This window comes from Eulemur rufifrons, chromosome 16, assembly GCF_041146395.1.
Source record: "Eulemur rufifrons isolate Redbay chromosome 16, OSU_ERuf_1, whole genome shotgun sequence".
In the NCBI taxonomy this organism is placed as follows: domain Eukaryota; kingdom Metazoa; phylum Chordata; class Mammalia; order Primates; family Lemuridae; genus Eulemur; species Eulemur rufifrons.
The window spans coordinates 14,343,010-14,361,986 of NC_090998.1; the positions used below are offsets into that span (position 1 = coordinate 14,343,010).

At 38.9% G+C, this 18,977-nt stretch overlaps 1 protein-coding gene across 1 annotated transcript in view; it reads right to left on the reverse strand.

Annotated features, from left to right (window-relative positions):
* GUCY2C (guanylate cyclase 2C) overlaps positions 1-18,977 on the reverse strand; it is a 67,202-nt gene that overhangs the window by 40,887 nt on the left and 7,338 nt on the right. The window contains exons 2-10 of the mRNA XM_069491203.1: positions 18,801-18,913; positions 17,346-17,410; positions 14,247-14,462; positions 13,028-13,149; positions 11,464-11,560; positions 9,184-9,301; positions 7,286-7,418; positions 5,517-5,602; positions 3,142-3,253 (exon numbers count right to left, since the gene is read on the reverse strand). Coding sequence (XP_069347304.1) covers positions 3,142-3,253; positions 5,517-5,602; positions 7,286-7,418; positions 9,184-9,301; positions 11,464-11,560; positions 13,028-13,149; positions 14,247-14,462; positions 17,346-17,410; positions 18,801-18,913 — 1,062 coding nt within the window. The remainder of the gene's footprint in view (positions 1-3,141; positions 3,254-5,516; positions 5,603-7,285; positions 7,419-9,183; positions 9,302-11,463; positions 11,561-13,027; positions 13,150-14,246; positions 14,463-17,345; positions 17,411-18,800; positions 18,914-18,977) is intronic.

An 18,977-nucleotide genomic window follows, 5' to 3' on the forward strand; every position in this document is an offset into this window, starting at 1 on the left:
GGCTGAATGAAAAAATAATGGAATAAAAACTTAGCCCTGTTCATCTTATTGTCTGAGAGGAGGGAAGGAAAAAAATGCCCAAACATTAAAATATATAAATAAATTCATATAAAAGAGCTCCTGTGTCATTAAGCTTATCTCACATGTCGCAGGTCTTTTTAAACTGTTTTCGTTTCATCATACTATGTCCTTCAAATGATCTAACCATTTTTTTTCCCCCTGAAGTAGAGAGTTTAGCTTGGGGTAAATACTGCAGCATTTTTCTATAAGGGCTAGATTTGAAGGGTATATGCTTTGCTAACATGTGACTTTGCCTCTTACTACCTATTATCTTGTTTTGTGCTAAGGGGAAGCTTTCAACAGTGAAAATGTGCCCTCTAGATTTTTACTCTTATCTGGGAAGAAATAAATTCATACCTTGGAGCTGAAGTTGCATTATGAGCACCTTTGACTTTGGTGAATTCTGTTTGTTGCTACGATCACTACTTCCATCACTAACACCGCCATTGCCTCTACCACCACTATCACACCCCCAACTCCAGACAAAAACCAAAAGTGACTACAAGAAATACAATTTCAACAGTGCGGAGGATTCCACTCACCAGTCTACTAAAATTACACATCCCTGAGCCTAGAGCATGATTTGGAGGGAGATGGGGGACCCCTCAGCCCATCTTAATTCCTACTGCCTCCCACAGTATGAACATCTCACTGCACTAGACCTAATTATGATATTTACATATACTGTACACTACTTAAATATAGTAGTTTTGAATTCTATGTACTTTTTAGCATGCTTGTTAGATAAGTCATGCACGTTGTACATCCTGAGGTTAAGCTTCTGCTGTCCTCTAGTGGCTGTTGTAATTATCACATTCTGTGTAGCTCATTTCACAATGAATGAGAATGAATTTACAACCCTAAGGTCGAATGACATTGTGGAAGGAAGGAACCTGTTAAACTTCCTGATTTAACAGAGGAAGAAATTCACACTTAGAGAAGAAAAATGTATTGACTGAAATTAACACAGTATAGATAAGTGCTGGAGTACAGACTAGAAATATATTCACAATTATGTTGTCACTCACTAATTCATTCATTCATTTCAAGGCACTGTGTTAAGCCAAGGAGATATGAATAAAGAATGGACCCTACACTTACAAGGTGTATGATACGAAAAGATGTGTAAATAAATAAGGGTTATATGAGTACTATGCTACAAGTTGGGAATGGTTAAGACCCAAGATTAATAACCTCCTGGGATGCTAAGAAAAAGCTTAGGAAAGGTGAAATTCAAGTTAAATCTTGCAAATGAGTAAAAGTTTAGCAGTTGTATGGGGAAGTGATAAATTCTAGTCAGAGGGAGTAGCATAAATAAGGACACAGGGACATAAAGTTCCATGATCCTTTTTTTAGGGAAGTAAGAGGAAGTTGAGAGTGTAGGGAAGGGATTTCGGGTAAAATGAGAAGTAAGGTTGGAGAAATAGGAAGATCATGGACATTTTGTGCTATATTAAGTCATTTGAACTTTTATTCTGCAGGTAAAGTGGCGCTGCCAATTGAAGTGTTGGCAATAGTGCAGTGACATGACTGGATTTGTGTCTTCATTCTGGTGGCAGCATGTGTTGGAATGGAAAGTGGGCAGGATTAGCTTTAGGGAGTCAGGGGGACGTTATCGCCAAAACCCAGAAGCAGATGATGAGGGTTTGGGTGAGGACAGGAAGCAAATCTATATTATCCATTGCTGTTTCACAGGTGCTTAAAACATTGGCATTAAGTAAATCTTTGTTGAATGAATGAAAAGACAGTGATGGCGTAATGTCCAGTAGAAACATTCTGTTACTTAGTTGGTAGTTGTGTGCAAAGATAAAAGCCCAGACATGCATATCTTATTTGTAACTAGTTGAAAGATTGAGTTGCTTTACTTGTAAAGTTGAAAACTAAATGTAGTAACAGCTAAGTACTGAAAAGCTCTGGACAATTGAATTTTTTTGGTTAACTGACGATGAAGACAATGACTCTCTTTATCATTTTTAAAAAGTATTAATACTTTTTTAAAAGTATTAATACAGAGCCATTGTGGAAAATTTGGAAAATTCAGGGAAAAAAAGCAAAAAAAAAAAAAAAATCTTCTGGGATCCTATTACTCAAAGGCCACCACTATTAACATTTTAATATATTTCTTTTCAGTCTTATTTTGACATATTGTTTTACAAAGTTAGAATTTCTTTAATTAAAAAGCTGTATTTTTCTATTACTTTACATCATTAGTTTTCCAATGTCAGCTAAAATTCTTTGTAAATAATTTTAATTGGTTCCATGATGCTTCATTTATGAGTATATCATAACTTTCTAATTTTATTAATGGTGTTTCCACTTTTTTTTTTTAGAATTTTTGGGCATAAATATCTGTTCCACATTCCAGATTATTTTCTAAAGATAGATTAGTAACATGGAATTACTGCTCATCATGGTAAGCCCTGACTACACCAGTCATAGACAGACTGTCCTGAGACCCTGCTGCCCAGGAGATATCTGACCAGCCATGCCTGCTGATGGTCAGTGTCATACAGCTGCATTGCAACTTTCACAGGCAAAGGTCTAACCACATTTGAGCTTTTCATGACATGATAGGACCTCATCTTCAGTAGGTGCATAGCCATCTGGCAACCAAATGTGTGTCCTGTGAGGAAATGGGAACACTCAAAAGGCCATGATCACTGACCACCCCTCAGCCTGATACATCAATTATTTCTTGCTGAAATAGGTATCTTTTGATCTTATTGCAGTAAAATATCAGTGGAATAAGAATGTGTATCTCCGTGATCATTTTTGATAATTGTCAAACCTAGTTTTCCATGAGATTGTTTTTGTCAAAGACACATTTTAAATATATATATATATATACACATATATATATATAACTAAATTAGAATAGAAATATTTTCAGTCTTTAATCAGAACTATAATATCATTGGTTGCACAGAGAAGTCAAGTCCACAGTTACAAACCTGACAAATCTAATTGGGGCAACAAATGAAACAAAACAGAAAGCACAGGCTAATTGCATAAATGACAGAGTTTGTACTCTTTACCAGAAAAAGAATTTCAAGGAAAGAAAATTCACTAAGGATATCTTACCCTGGCCTGAAACATCACTAGGAAGTTTAGAGTTCTTCCAGACGAATGTGGGGCTCAGATCCACTGGGGTAGTCTCATTTTCATGGGTGTCATAGGTCAAAAGAACGGTGTACTGGGGCAGAGAATGGAAAAGGAAAAGGATGAACAGAAAAAAGACATTTTAGAACAACTTCTGATGAGATTAATCATCCTGCCCAACAACACTAAAATTTTATAGCACTTCTCAGTGAAGCAAGGTAATTGCTAACCAGCTAGTTAGGATCTGATTATCTGTTCATGGCATGAACATAGATTTAAATTCCAGATGGGCCGATTAGTTTTCTATTTCTGTATGGACATACACTACACCATTAATCCCTGCCCAACACAGATTCTTTGGGTCTTTAGAGAAATAGTTCAAGTCTTTCATTTTAAATATGTTAAAATAGAGGCCAAGAAATATTAAATGGCTAAATCCAAGCCACGTGACAGGTGAAGCAATGGTGTTTTCCATAATATTAAGTTGCTTTTGAAAACAATCTCCCAAGAAAATGCACCACAGCTAAAATCCACTACGTCATTTTGATACCTGTCAAGAGGCTCTGAAATAATTTTACATTTCTTAACTGCTATCAATTATATGATTTTCTAATCTCTTTTGCCCCTTTAATGTGCTTTCTTATACATGCCACTAATTGGTTTTCTAAGATAAAAGGTTTCTTTTTCAAGCAATTTAACAATGAAAATATTAATATATTCTTAAATTACAGCTGCCATATATTGAGTCAAGTTTTCAAGGGACATCTGAAAAATGACCATCTTTCTAAATTGACCATTGTTCTTCTCAAAATATTCTGGACAAAAATTTTACATTTTCAAATGTTTTTTCTCTCTCCCTTTTCCTTTCCAGAAACAAAACCCTGTTGTGAGTCCTGGGCTGGGACCTGGCTGGGGAGCAACAGGAAGGGGTTTCCTCAGCCTCAAAACTTTACTCATAACCTGAGAGCAAAGTCTAAATTGCATATATTGAGGATAAGACAACCTATATGTTAGGTTGGCATATTACATCTCTATTGGGAGACCTACCCCAGATATAGATTGCTGTCTCTCTAGCCCTATGTTTTGGGAACTAATCCTGGGTTTCCCCATATATACATATTATATAGTACAATTGATGGCATTACATTATTGAAAAATTCAACCAAATTTGCTTTTCGAGGGAGTAAGTGCAAAGAATAACATTTTTCATTTTGAAGAGCAGTCATGAAGCTAAGATAAGATATCTCCCCATATGTATGGCTTCTCTCCATGGGAGGCAGGGGGCATCCTCCCAGGTGCAAACTCAGAGGGGAATGTAGGTAACTTTGTAGCTACTATCAGTAACTGAAGCATTGGAGGGATTTATTTTAAGCAATTCCTGTAGAATGTATGCCAAATATAGCACTATATTAAAGGTTCAATATAGTAACTAAAAACTATGGATTACTCTTTTGAAATGCTGCCCCCAGATTTCTGGCTAACTTTCTCAATCTGGACATCTTTTCTCTAGTTTTTCACATTTGCCATTGCAGATATCTTTTACAAATCTGGGTCAATATATACACTCAATGTATGACTTAAGGGTATCATAATGCTCACATCGGATAATGAAAAAATGAATAACTTTTTCTCTTAGATTCCTAGTTGTGTCAGGACTGACCTCCTTAAAAAAAAAAAAAAAAGGCATTCTGACCATTTTGTTGGCTGAAACAATGACTTTCATAGTTTGGATGGGCACAACTTTGGGTGACATAAAGACAGGTGTTTTGCTTTTAAACTAAATACTGATCAGCCATCAACTATGTGCCAGGAAATAAGGTAAGCACCGGAGAAATGGAGAGGTGAATAGACACCCCCTTTCTTTAAAGAATCTACTCTGTAGGTGAGGAAAAAAGATATATAATGTGAATGAAAGCATAATATTATAGGGCTGTTTATGTGGGCTTCAGGGACTACACAGTTAATGATTTTCATGAGAGTTCAAATGAATAGAACAGGGAATATTTCACTGAAATCTTTAGTTGTGAAAATGAATAAACAATTCTTAAGAAAGATCTGTTAGCTTCTCATTGGTATCCCATCAATAGTCTGGTCATTATATTGTATAATTTATTCTGAGTGGATATTTTTTTAATATATATATAGTAAATAGTTTGGGTATTCTGAGTAAGAAGTTTTTATGAGTCAAAATGTTTAAGGAATACTGCTCAAGCTGGGCATAATGGTAAAGCTAAAATGAATTGTCTTCAGATCCTACATATAACTTCTCTAATTCCTTTGCTATTGCTCCTTTTCCAAGTCATCCCACCTCACCCAATCACATCACCCCGTATTTCCTGATAAGCAGTGAGACATACTTTGTTGGTTTCCAGAGAGGTATACAGAAGCACCATGGTTGTGTCAACATCTCCACAGTCGTCCAAGGTCACCGGACCCCCATACCCTAGGGCAAAATCAGAGCATGTTAGAGCCCATCGTTAACTTCTTGCCTGACAGACCGGTTGGACCCTGACAGAGAATGTAAAATGGGTTCAAATTGCTCTGTTTCAAATTTACTGAAAAATTGTTGACCTTAATGGTCTAATCAGGGGGCACCTGGGTTGGTTTCTTGACCCTGAGATCTCTGAAGGGTATTTTCATGGGACATGTTATTTAATTGGAAGGAAAAATCTTTTTCATTATATCTAGGATGCACTAAATGTAATCAGTTAATAAATCCTTCTATTATTAGTGATTCATTTTTGCTAAGAATATTTCCTAAACTAGTAGCACAGTGTATAGATCACTGAACAATCTGACTTAGATCATAAAAAGATCAAAACTTTTTCACTATCACTTATGGGCTGAAGACATTGAAAAAATTACTTAAGTTCTCTGAGTTTTAGTTTTCTCATCTATGAAACAGCAGTATAGGATAAACCTATCAAATGATTGTTCCGGTAAGAAAAATGATCAAATCAGCAATTTCACGTGGCTCAGCATAATAGCTAACATCTATTTCATGTTTTTTATATACCAGGATCTGTGCTAAGTGCTTTATATCACAGAGAATAATTTATCAAATTATTCTCCCTGGAATATCATGATATAGAAATCATTATTAGCTCCATTTTATTGATGAGAAATAATTTATTGAATTTATAGGTATTAAATAATTTGCCCAGAGTTGTACAGCTGGTAGATGGCTAAACCAGGACACAAACAAATGCCTATTGGCTCTAGGCCTGTGCTAGTGGCCATGAGGATGCTTCACCATGATCGTGGAGGTAGGAAATATTAAGAATGCACATAAATTTCCTGGTAGAACACTTGGGATGACCAATAAACGATTATGACTCCCTCCTTGTTTCTTAAGTGAAGCAGAAGTGGTCTCTTCCTGTCATTACCATTCACGCAGCCGTTGCTGCAGCCCTCAGCCCTTATGCTGGGTGTCTGCTGCCTTCTGCAGCCAACAGAGGAAGACCCACCCTGCACTAGGGCAAAGGTTTCCCAGAGTTAAGACTTTAAGGCAAGCCAGAAAAGGCAACTATCGTTTGTCTTTTACTTAGTATACATTACATTTAAAAGAAAATTTCTTCATAATCTCTGGATGAGATCTGGGAAACAAAAGATGGGAATTTTAATAGGGGTTTGTGGGAAAGGGGAATGTTGTTGATCTGTGCAGTTTAGAGGGGTATGTGTTATTTTGGATGGTATTGTTATGAGGGGCTTTGATAGTTACAGGTTTAACACAGGGTCCCAGATCCTTGAAGGACAGAAAGGGAGATGTGGAGGGACCAAAATCACACAGCAAATATTTCCCTTCTTGCTAGTCCCCAATCATAGTGAGGACATCACTGCTCAAAATGCCCTGTGATGAGCTTGCTTATAAGTACAGAAACTGAGCTCCATGCTCTTTCTATGATATCCAAAGATCATGAAAGTCTACAGCATAAATGGAGGTCCGGTTATCAATAATAGCATCCCCAAAGTTTATGCAATGATGTTTGCCTCCAGTTGAGTTCAAAGGTAGTTATTAATAGCTATTGAACCATCTATTGCCAAACGCCTCATCATTTCCCAAAGTCCATTCAGAAAGCCCACATTTCTTCAGCTTTCTTGTTGTTTGCTCTTCGTAGACCAGTACCTTCAAAAGTGAGGTTCCTGAAGGCATAAGCAAATTTGGAGCTGGGAATTTTTTCTCTGTTTTCAAGAAATGTCGTCAGCATGTGTCCGAAGAGTAAGATTCCATTCAAGTAGGCAACAGCAAAGTCTTTTCCCTGAATGAAAAAGAAAACTCTTAAAATGGGTCCCCAAAAAGGAGATTCTAGTCTTGAGCCTGGAGCAAAAGGTTCTTGGGATCAGCAGAGTAACTGGAAAGTTAAAAGGATATTAGAGGAGTTGCAGGGATGTTATTAAAGGAGACTTCTGGAAAATCCTTTCTTGGATCAGTGCTCTTTATTATCCCATGTCACAGTTCTGCCTTCTCTTGGGATCAATAACACAAGAACACTGTTTTTAGGGCAGTAACTATAAGCAGTTACACTTCCTTCCTATAATGATAAAATATACAATTGCCACCAGGAAAGACAACGTGAAGCATTTTCATAATTCGTGTAAGATTTTATAGGGAGATAATGTTTGCTTGTAGTTGAATGTTTTCATTAAAGTACAAAAGAGAAAACAAACAAAATCAACCCCTGCCTTTCAGTGTCCTGAATGGGACTTGAGCAGTTTTGACGGCAGGAAACCGTTGAACTTGCTTTGAAGACAATTCTGGTTGGGTATTACTCTAGGCCCCAATTGTCTGCCCTAGGAAAGCAATGGAGAGGGTCAGAACTCTGCTTTCTCTGCAGCTGGTGCATGGTGGTCTTCACAGAGCTGAGCTATAAATTATCAATAAAAGCTCTTGCCCTACTGAGACCGAGTGAGTACTGTTACTTCAGGCATTTTGGACTGCCCACTTGGGAAGAGTCACACTTTTGTCAGAGCTGAGAAGATAGTCAAGTGCTATCTGGCTACTACACCCAGAATTATATTTGCTAGGAAATGTAAAAACGGAAAATAAAACTCTTTCACTGGTTTCCATTTCTTTTGCTGAAGTCATCATTTCATGAAATGAAAATAATCCAGTTAAGACACAGTTTCTAATTTTGGCAGGGTCATAAATCGGAGGTTTTAGGATTGCTAGTCCAGGGGGGAAAAAAAAACCCAGAGGTATCCAACTTTCCTTATAGCTCTTTGGGCCTGACCCTTGACTTGCCCTCCTAAAGTTGTTTAGGGTCCTCAGGATTGCCCCTACCTTCCCCTCGCACTCCAAATCTGCTCTTACCTGTTAGTCTCTGAGGGCAGAATGCATCCAATAAATTTAATCACATTAAGGTACAGTGACTAACAAAGCCCAATGTGCTATTAGAGTCAGGGGCCCCGCATCATATAGTGAGGTGACCATGATTTAATGTCCAAATGGAAGCCCTTTTTCTAAGACAAATGTTAAACCAGATGACATACTAGGATAACAAGAATAAGCCAGGACTGTGCTGGGAAAATTTGGACAACGGTCAACTTAATTATAATGGAGGACAATGTCTTAACCTAGGAATACACATGTCTAAAGGTAGAATTTTGGTATCAGTGACAGGAAAAAATTGCTTTAGGATGTAAGGAACTTTCCAGTAACACTTTCTTTATTTTACACTATTTAAATTTTACCTCCCTTAAGTGTAAGAATAGCCCTCAATAGCAGGGCTTCTTCCTATCTTTCCATATTGTCACTGCCACTCTGATGTTGCAGAAGTGTCCCCTGTTGTGCTGGTCTAGAGTCTAGCAGAATTGACCTCTAGTAGGAGTTTTGGTACGGGTTCTGCTGTTGCAAACTGCTATACACATAGTTGGTCTCAGTTAACATTTGTTAAGTGAATTGAAAAGAATAAAAATAATTTCTCATTTTAGAATTTGGATCCTGAATAGAAGAATAATTATATTATCCCTGATAAAGAAAATAATAGTATATTATTTATGCTATGATATAAAATAAGAGCTTACCAGTGAAAAGTTATGGGAGAAAGAGTAATTCAGTTTGCAACTTTCAGGAGCCAGTGTCAGAACAAGGACATTTTTCATATAGTCAGGGGCTACGGCATAGTTGTTAAAGTAGTAGTCACTGTAATAAAAAGCACAGGTTCCTCATGAAAATTAAGTTCCTCCAAAAATAGAGATGCACCTTCAACCATTCACATAAATCATAACACCAGCCTCGAAAATAGTTTAAAACATTTTTTTCCCAGTAATCTGCAAAACTTTCTACTTCCCCCAGATAGGATTATTTTCTTCTGTGCTTGCTAAGTTTAATAAGAGAACTTAGGCAGCCATGATTAACATAAACACATGGAGAGGAAAATCAGACCACAGATACTTCTTTGAGGGAGATTGTTTGGGCTCTGGACATGTGAGCTAGTATTTGCTTTCAAGGCTTGGCTTATAGCTGGAAGCTTTCTCTTCTGTAAGTACTCTTAACAATTTGGAGATATTGGGACATAGTAGAGAGAAATTTTATTATTAAACTTACTTTTCAGATGGTGAAACATAAGCATAAAAAGACTAACCATTTTCTCTAACATTGTAAGCTTCTTGACATATGGGACATTAGCTTGCTGATCCTTGTATCCTCAACTCTTAGACAATGCTTGGCACTTTGTAGACTCTCAATACTGTCTGAGATTGCTCTGCAAATCATATGGTTTCTAAGCTTCCTAATTATTTGGATGTTTTAATATGCAAAGAATTTAACACGTTTGAACTGCTGTAATTAGGATGATTATTATTTAATGTTTTTTAAGAGACAGGGGTCTCACTATGTTGTCCAGGCTGGTCTTGAACTCCTTGGCTCAAGTGATCCTCTAGGTTCAGCCTCCCAAGCAGCTGGACAGGCACATGCCACTGCTCCTGGCATATTTAATGTTTAAACACTTCTATGTGCTAAGGACTGTGTTGAATATTTTGCTCCTATTATCACATCTAATCCTAAAAACACCCCTATAAAGAGGACAATGTTAATTCACATTTTACAAATGAGAAGACTTAATCTCAAGATGCTAAAAAAAAAAAAAAAAAAAAGAGTTAAAAGAATCAGGAGTGTTAAAATTAGAATTTGAACACACGTTATGTCTAGTTTTGAGTCTCATGATCTTTCTAAAACCTAGCCAGGTGTCCTTTGGGAATAGTGGCAAAAGAATGCCAGCACTTTGGTGGTTGATTGAGGATTTGCTGAAAGTAAAATTAAACCGACCTGTCTACCCTGAGGATTCCTTCTAGACGGCAAAGCAGATATTGAAATCAATATGGTTACTGGAGTGAAATATTGATAACTTTGCCCTCTTTTCTGTACTTCTGTAACTAAAAGTCTATGTTGGTTGATTAAATTATCTTCACGAACATCTAGCCACCAAACAGGCCTGCAGTTCCTATGCTTCATTTCCCTTCATGCTGAAGCACAGTTGGGGTAGGTGAAATGACCAGGCAATTATGGGAAAGTTCTAGAGCAGTAACAGCCTCTGCACTGAATACAGACAGGTAATGATTAATGATCCGGTCAGATAAGTGAAATCATGTGATGTAGCTACTGGAGACAAGGGACACAGGCACACCAGTGTCACCTTCTTTAAGCCTAATCGGACTCTAATATTTCTGTGTCACAATTTATTAGTGGGGTCTCCACCCTTATCAGAAGATAAGTGGTAAAAGATAGCATGTGACAAAAGGTGGTTTCTGCTCTCTGAAATTTTCTCTCTTTAGTCCCAAAGAAGTGTGGAGGAAAAGATCCCTACCTAGTGACTGTGCTACAGAGGGCAAAGAATAATTGTGTAAATCACACACATATAACCGAAACTCTATTCTTATCAGAGGTAAAAGTAATCTAGGACCAAAGGCCATTAGCAACTGAAGGGAAAATGTGTGGTCCACAGTCCCAGGAATAATATTATTGAGTCATTAGTTGATTTCTCATCTCCTGGAAATCAGGATCCAATGTTGACTGAGTAGGTCTCATAAATGAATGGATATTCGGGTTTAACGGGGCTTTTATAAAACTTTCACACATAGACATGATAGAGGTGCCAAAGGAATGCATCTCTGCTAAGGCCACAATAGATTAAATAAGAATGAGGCTTTGATTAAGAAAGAATGAAACTTTGGTTCAAATATTATCATTATACTGAACCCTGAAAGAGGCTGTGTAAAGCAAGAGAAGAGAGAATGTGCCTTCTGCAAATCCTTGGAATACTTCCTTTTTGAAAGGAGGTAGTTTCTTCCAAATATTATACCTACTTGAATAGATCCAGTAGAATAATGACAATGTCTTCATCCACTTCTTGGTCTTCCATGAGGTTGTTGATGGTGTCTGGTGATCCGCAAACAACAATCACTGGAGAAGAGAGCAAGGCACAGAGAGAAATATATGATGGTCTACACACAAACTGGAGGGAACCAGTTGCCTGAATTTGAACCCAGTATGTACATGTTACATTTTTTAAAAGATTAATACCAATTCCCCAAATTCCCCCTCCATTTTTGATTTTATTGTATTTCGTCTACAGTTATAGAGTCAGAATAGAGCTTCATGGGATCTAAAAAAAAAAAAAATCACCTAGCCCATTCCCTTAATTTTATAGATTTAAGGAGACTGAAGCCAAGATGCCAAAGGGTCAAAGAGCCAGTAGATGACAAAGATAGCTCCAGTAGTCCAGTTTGTGAGTCTTGGTTTAGTGCTTCTACCATTGTACCAGGCTGGAGTGGTTACAAAAGCTATTTTCATAGAGAAGTGATGTGCACCTCACTATTTGTAAAAGTGGTTGAAAAAGATATAGCAAAAGTGAATGTGAGAAGAATTTATAAAGTCTTCCTAAACAACTTTCCTTGGGCTTTGTCTGTGGCTTAACTTAAAACTCCATCTTAATAATTGCAATGACAGAGTCCAATCTGAAGCTCTACCACGAATTTCAGCCAGCTGCCTACCAAATACATGGCTTTATGAGTATGAGGAGTTGGGGGACTCTTCAAAAGAGCTTTTTTTTATGCTGTGCTGTTTAGTTGAATTGTAAACTCTTTAGGGACATGAATAATTCTATGCTTCTTCTCCCTCATATCTTGGTTACTGTTTTTGCAACTGGTAGAGCCTTAATAAAGCAAATGCTTGATAACGGCAGTACATGATTTGAGTGATATTAGGAAATCTGTCAAGCAAGAATCTTGCCTTGTAGGAAATTCCCACAATTGATTCCTTTGCTCCTGATATATTCTTGTTTGTAGACATAATTATGTGGGAAGTATAACAAATCCCCTAATAATTTAGTGAGGACAATTTTATCCCATTAGCCTTGCATACTTGGCCTCTAGCTGGGAGATCACTGGGCAGGTGAGATACAGAGAGATTAGGAAAGTGAGACAATTTTTGCTTTTCTTATAATTTTTCCTGAGGCCATATAATCAATAAATTTATCCTCTTGGGCACCGGGGGGATCAGGGTTCAGAATGTGTGAGGATTAGTCACAAATCCAATAATATGTTGGATGGAGGTAAACTTAAAGAGCAGTTTACTGATGGTGGGTCATGATAATCTTTTGGTTTATAAAAGCTGAAGTTTAGCATTACTTTCACTATGTTAATATATTTATTCAATACTGCTTTTGTATTTTCTCTCAGAGTATAAGGTTTTAGTCAATGAAAGGAACGATACAATGAAGTTGCATGCAACTGTACATCTTCTCCAATATACAAAACATATACAGGTAATGATGACAGCTCTGCAGTAGCAGATTTGTCAAAATGACTCATAAGAAGGTGATACTCATGAGGAAGAAATTGGCAAACAAAAATCTTCATGTTTTCTTACCATTGCTTTTCCTACTGTCATCTGTTAAGATAGCCTGAAACAGCTCCTTTTTTCTCAACATTTCCTTAAACCTGAGTTCCTGGGAAAAATAGGAAACTCCAGCCTCCAGAGCATTGAGGTACCTATAATAGGAAAAAGAGAAACTAAGAAACCAGCTTCAATCCTTCATGGGCTGCTACACCTTTCACTTATTATTTGCAGTTCTACCCTGGGACTCGTTCATTTAAAATTCATTTCTGCTATTAACATAATAGACAGTACATACCATGGTACCACTAGTTTGGATTGTGAACATCTAATTTAGTGAAAGTATGGGGGAAGTTTTAGGGAGTCTTCCTGTATACATACAAATAGTAGACATTTGGTTGGGTCTCTTATGATGGCTTCCTACTCCTTGCAGAAGGAAGGTTCTACTCTGCTCTATAATTCAGTCCCGTTATCATGGATAAGTTGAAACCTTTGAATATACAGTACAAAAATTGAGAACTGATAGGAATAATTTCTACTGTTATGTGAAATGGACTTTTGTGTGTTCTAAGTTCACCCCAAAGTTTCTAGGATGAGGTCTTAGGGTTGATTCTTGCAGTTCCCTAGATGTGACCCCTGGTGGTTTTTCACCTTAGTCTTCTGCACACTTAGGTGGAGAGAGACTGCAGAACTAAATAGCATCCTGGAAGTAACAGAAAGTAACCCAACCAGAAGATTCCTTCTGCCACTTTTGTTGGAGTTGAGGGAACCTTGCAATTTTCTTTTAGCAATGGAACCCATTATTCCTGTTCTCCCTGCCCCTTGTTCCTCTGAAAAGGTGTGAAAGAATTTTTTCTTTCTAACTACTTGTAGGTGTGAGCAGAATGCTGATTCTCTGGTATCACATCTTACACAGCAATGTGAAAGCACTAATTTGTGGTTTCATTTTCCTTATCTGTAAAATGGGGATCATATTACTTGTTTTCTTTTCTTCAGAGAATTTACTGTGAGGAATCAATCAAACTAATGTGAAAGTACTTACAAAACTAGAAAGTGTTGCAAATGCAATATATGCTGATTATTTTTACAGCTCTGTATTTACTTTGGCCCCTTTGCCTTTATATGTGTGTAAGAAAGTGGGCTGGAGTCCATTCCCAACACTGTTACATCCAGTAATAACCAGGTGGACTGCCATGAGTCTATGGCTTCTCTACATAGCATGTGCTAGCAGAATATTAATAATCTTGCTTACCAGAAACAGTCCTCAGACTCCTCACCATCCTTGTAAACATATGAAGAGTTCCAGGAAGATGTTTTAAATGGCAGATCATTGGCCTTCCAAAAGTTAACCAAGAAGTACATCAATTTCCTGGCTGGAGTCATCAGCCTGGTTAAGGTTTCTTTATAGTCACATGACAATCCAAAACTTCCAGCTGAAATCATGGGGTAGCTCAATTCTGTGTCAAGGCTATGCCAAGAGGTGAGAAAGAAACCAGTGTCAGGATTAACCGAAGTAGCACAAATAAGCTCCCTCTTTAACCTGTTTCAGCATGTGTGTGTAAGTGGTAAGAATGACATGAGGTCACTAAAACAGGTTTCTCATTTATATAGGTGTCCCTCCCACACAGATGAATTTAAAAGCAACAATCATTGAGCAACATGCTATGTTTCAAGCACACTGTAGGTGGTTTCATGAATATGTGGCTTGGTTAATTTGACTTATTCTAAAATGAGTTGTCATGATATCTGAGCTGGGACATAAGGGCTTTGGGAAGTAGTGCTAAGAAAATAAAGGATGGGCCACCACAGCTACCATTAACTGTTATACAGCCAGAAAGGTGCCATCTACGCTTTTCCCTCCATGCATTTGTTGTCTTCTTCCCAGCTCTGCTCTGGACTACCTTTGAGGCAGACATCAGCTGAGGCTTTGAGAGGCTTTCCTTCCCCTGTCAACACCTGGACCTTCTTGTAGTTTCCTAAATAAACCAAGCTTCATTCCCAACCAGGCCTTCACAAATGCCAGGAATGATATTACCGTGCTTCTTTGCCAGAATGACTCTTACTCATGTCTCAGGTCCTAGATTACATATCTCTTTAACTATCAGGAGAACTTTCCTTTATATCTAAGACCAGGTAATTATTTGGGTGAGTCTCTGTTTTAATATCTGTCTTCTCCACTCAACTGTAAGCTCCTTGAAGGCAGGGGTTGTGCTTGGCTGTTCACCTCGGTATCTCTAATCTGCCTGACTCCTGGGTAGATGCTCAATATGTATTTCATGAAGGAAGGAAAACAACATCCCCTTCCATCTTCAGGGCTCCACTGAAAAGCTTTACTGGGAGTCCTGCTTGCATCTCAAACTCACCATGTTCATAATCAGATTTATCATTTCTTATTTTCTTCAAAACTTCTCGTTGCCTTGATTTTTAAATTTCTTTTAGTGTTTTGATATCTCAAAGGTTTCTTTGACTTCTCTCCATCCCTCACCCCAACAGCCAATGTTATAAAATACTATTGATTCTACCTTCCAGTATCTATGCAGTTTCAAGATGTAACATGTAATCCATGAATATGTACAATTATTATGTATCAATAAAAAAAATGTGAAAAAAAAAATCTTTGCAGCCATCCTCCTTTTCCATGCCCATAGCTTTCTCACTAATTACTAATTCAGGCCCTTCTCCGCTGCTGACTTTCCTGTTGTCAGTCCCTGCCTGTGTCTGTCCTACATATTGTGGTCAATTGTTCTTCCCAAAGTTGAGCTTCTTCGCATGGCACTCCCAAGCTCAAAACCGTAGTAGTTTCAGATGTGAATCTCATGAAATGCAACTTCCCTCACCTGGACTTCCCTCCCATGAACTTCCAAATATGGCCCACTTAATTTTTCTAGTCTTGTCTCTTTTATTCCCCTATACATTTCCTGGGCTCCAGTTAATACAGACATTCACAAAAGTCTTTCAGTTTCCTGCTTTTTTGCTTTTTGCACATATTTCTCCCTCTGCCGGGCTGGAAAGTTTATCCCCTCATCCCTACCCATTAACATTTTACCCATTCTTCAACACACAAAAAGATATCACCTCCTTCATGAAGTCTCTCTCCTCTTGAAGCTTAGCCCCCTCAACCAGAGGGGACTCTTTCCTTCTGTGCACCCTGCAGCTTCTTGTTTGTATTTCTCTGGTGGAATCTATCTCACTCTGCCTTGTATTGGTCACCAGAGTCCTTGGCACCTTCTCTATTCGTCTAGGCAGAGGCCGTGTTTTACTTAATTCTCTCTACTCTGACAACTAAAATGCTTCTTTGCATATGGAAGGGCTTCATCAATGGTAAAGCAATTTTCCCAATCCTCCTTCCTTCTGATCACACTCAATAGTGATATTAGCAAGTGATCAGAGGACAGCCGGGAATGAGTGCAAGGAGGAGTAAGGTGCTGTACCTGTCTGCGTTTTGGTACAGAAGCTGGGCTCAAGGACAAGTGCTCCTGTGTTGTGCCTGTGGCATGTGGTGGGCCTGAGCATCCGAGTCTGTTGGCACTGTGGGTGTGAGGTGTCAAAAGCAGACTTTGCAACAGAAATTTCAAAGGTCTGTTTACCCTCCAAAGTCTATTGCAAGAGGTCCTTCTGCACAATTTTCTTTGTGTAGATGAAGGGTGATTCTTGATTCAGGGTCAGATTGAACAGGTGAAAGAAAGGTACATGAGAGGGATTTTGATGGGCAAAGGTGTGGTCAGGGAAACAAAGTGTTTTGTGCTGATGCAAATCACACTGTGTGAAATGAATGGAAGGGATAAGAGTAATTTTCCCAAAGCCAGGAAAATATATTCATTCTAAAATACATTGAAAGCTTTTTGCTAAGATGGTAAGAGTACTGTACCAAGCACTTTAACATGTTGTTTATGTAATCCTCAACTCTATGAAAAAAATACCTTGTCATCTTCCCTACTTTCACAGACCTAGGGGTGGAACAGAACCCTGCTAACACCCAGAGGTGCTGCCCTTCCCTTTGTTTCCCTGCCCTCTGCCCGTACTTTGGTGAATGTTTTATTTATGAAACTCCTCCAGTTGTCCAAGGTCACTGCCTCCCCTGCTTTCTGTCAAAACTCTGACTTTTTACCTATACCACGGTGTCAGTAACTCAACCTGAGCAGCTACTGTAATTCACTCACACTGAGAAAAGATAAGGTTATCTGAATAAGGGAACGAAAGTTATGGAGAGATGGCAGAATGCTAGAGCCTCAGCACCCCTGATTGTGATGCCTTGACTAGACTGTTGTTTGATGAATCATTTCAATTGCAATGTCATGTCTTGACTTCAATTCACAGTAGTATTAAAACAACAGCAAACCCAACTACTTACTACATCTGGTAGGTAGAATATGTGCATGAGGGCCCCATGAGGACACAGCCCATTTTTCTTTCACTCTGTAGGAGAAAAAAAAAAACACACAACTAATCTCTAAAACTAAAAAAATTATTTCATGGGCAGGAAAGAAGTGGCACGGGGAAGGCTCCCAGAAGAGTAGAAAGTGGGCCTCCCAAAATGCCCGAACACAGAGCAGAGAGGAGCAGCATAGGGTGCCTTGGTCTGGGCAGGACCAACCAAGGCATGGAGAGGTCCGGGAGGGAAGAGATGCTGAGAGTGGAGGAGAAAGTGTTTTGCAAAGGTGAGCTGCCTGCAGGTGAAGCTGGATTCCTTATGAAGCGGAGGATGGGAAGAAGTAGCAGAGGGACTGGCAGGCCGTACCATTAGCAGGATCTGTAGGCCAGATTGTGGGGAGATGAGATTTGGAGGCACTTTGAAGGGAGAGGGCAAGTTTCACTTTTAGGGAGAGCCACAAAGCAGGGCCACAGAGAACAAAATACAATGTGATTGATTGGGTCATTATTGATCTTATTTGCTCCAATTTCTCAAGGGGAATCTGGTTAGGAATATCCCACCCCTGGTTTTGGAGAACCAGGGTATACCTCTCTCAGTAGTGGCAGAGAGAAGAGGCACACACTCCTGGAATTGTGACGTGGAGTTTATCAAACTGCCCTTACCCACACCTCACCAACCCGAGATCGAGAATCACTGCTGTGATCAGCCACTCTTCCAGACATGAGTACGGCCTATCTGGTCGGTGTGATGTTATCGATTGAAGTTTTAGAGCCATGGCTCTACACCCAGGGCTCTGCTTCTTGGACAGCCTTTTCAGTTTCTGTAGTACAGGGGAGGGGGTGCCTTGCACATCCGCTTGTCTTTAGAGAGCTTGTGACACTCGTTAGCTCCTTAAAGCTCTGACTGGGGCTAGGGGTTTGGAGTTGGGAGGAAGAACTAGGCAAGAATCTGTCTTCCCATTTCCATCCTCTGACATGCAGCCACTACTTTAAATTTAGCTGTCAGATTCAGGCCTTAAGCAATTAATTTGTGACCTGATAATATGGCGATGACTTGAAACAGAGATTTCTGGTGTGGGCCTTGAAATATGTTTTTGAACATGGCTTATCTGGTATTTCTTGAGGGACGCAAAGGCAAACCAGTTTAGACCAACATTTAAATTTTTAAAAATTTTAAAAATGATTTAAAATGGAATAATTCCCTTCCATACCACTGAAAGTGTACAGATAGTACATGATAAGTTCTCCCCACTTTCCTGGATTCTGGAGGGCCCTTATCACTTGGGAAGTCTGTGGGATTCAAGCCCAGGGGCCTTGCCTTCAAATCATGGCTGGGGACAACAGGAGAGACGCTTCATGGCCGTGTGCCCAGGTTTCGCACTGGTCATCCCGTGCCGAGAGGCTACGGGCTTCATCTGCAAAGGCGGTTACTTACTGATATTGCCCTGAGCAGGTCGAGGCCTTCACACGTGCTGCTCCGGCAGTCCCCTGACTTGTGAATCAGACCGTCCGAGTAGATAAAGGAAGCATTCACAGTCATGTTTATGCCTGTTATTCAGAAATGAGGGACAATAGAAAACTAGCGTTATTTTCCAGTAGTTTATACCAGCCA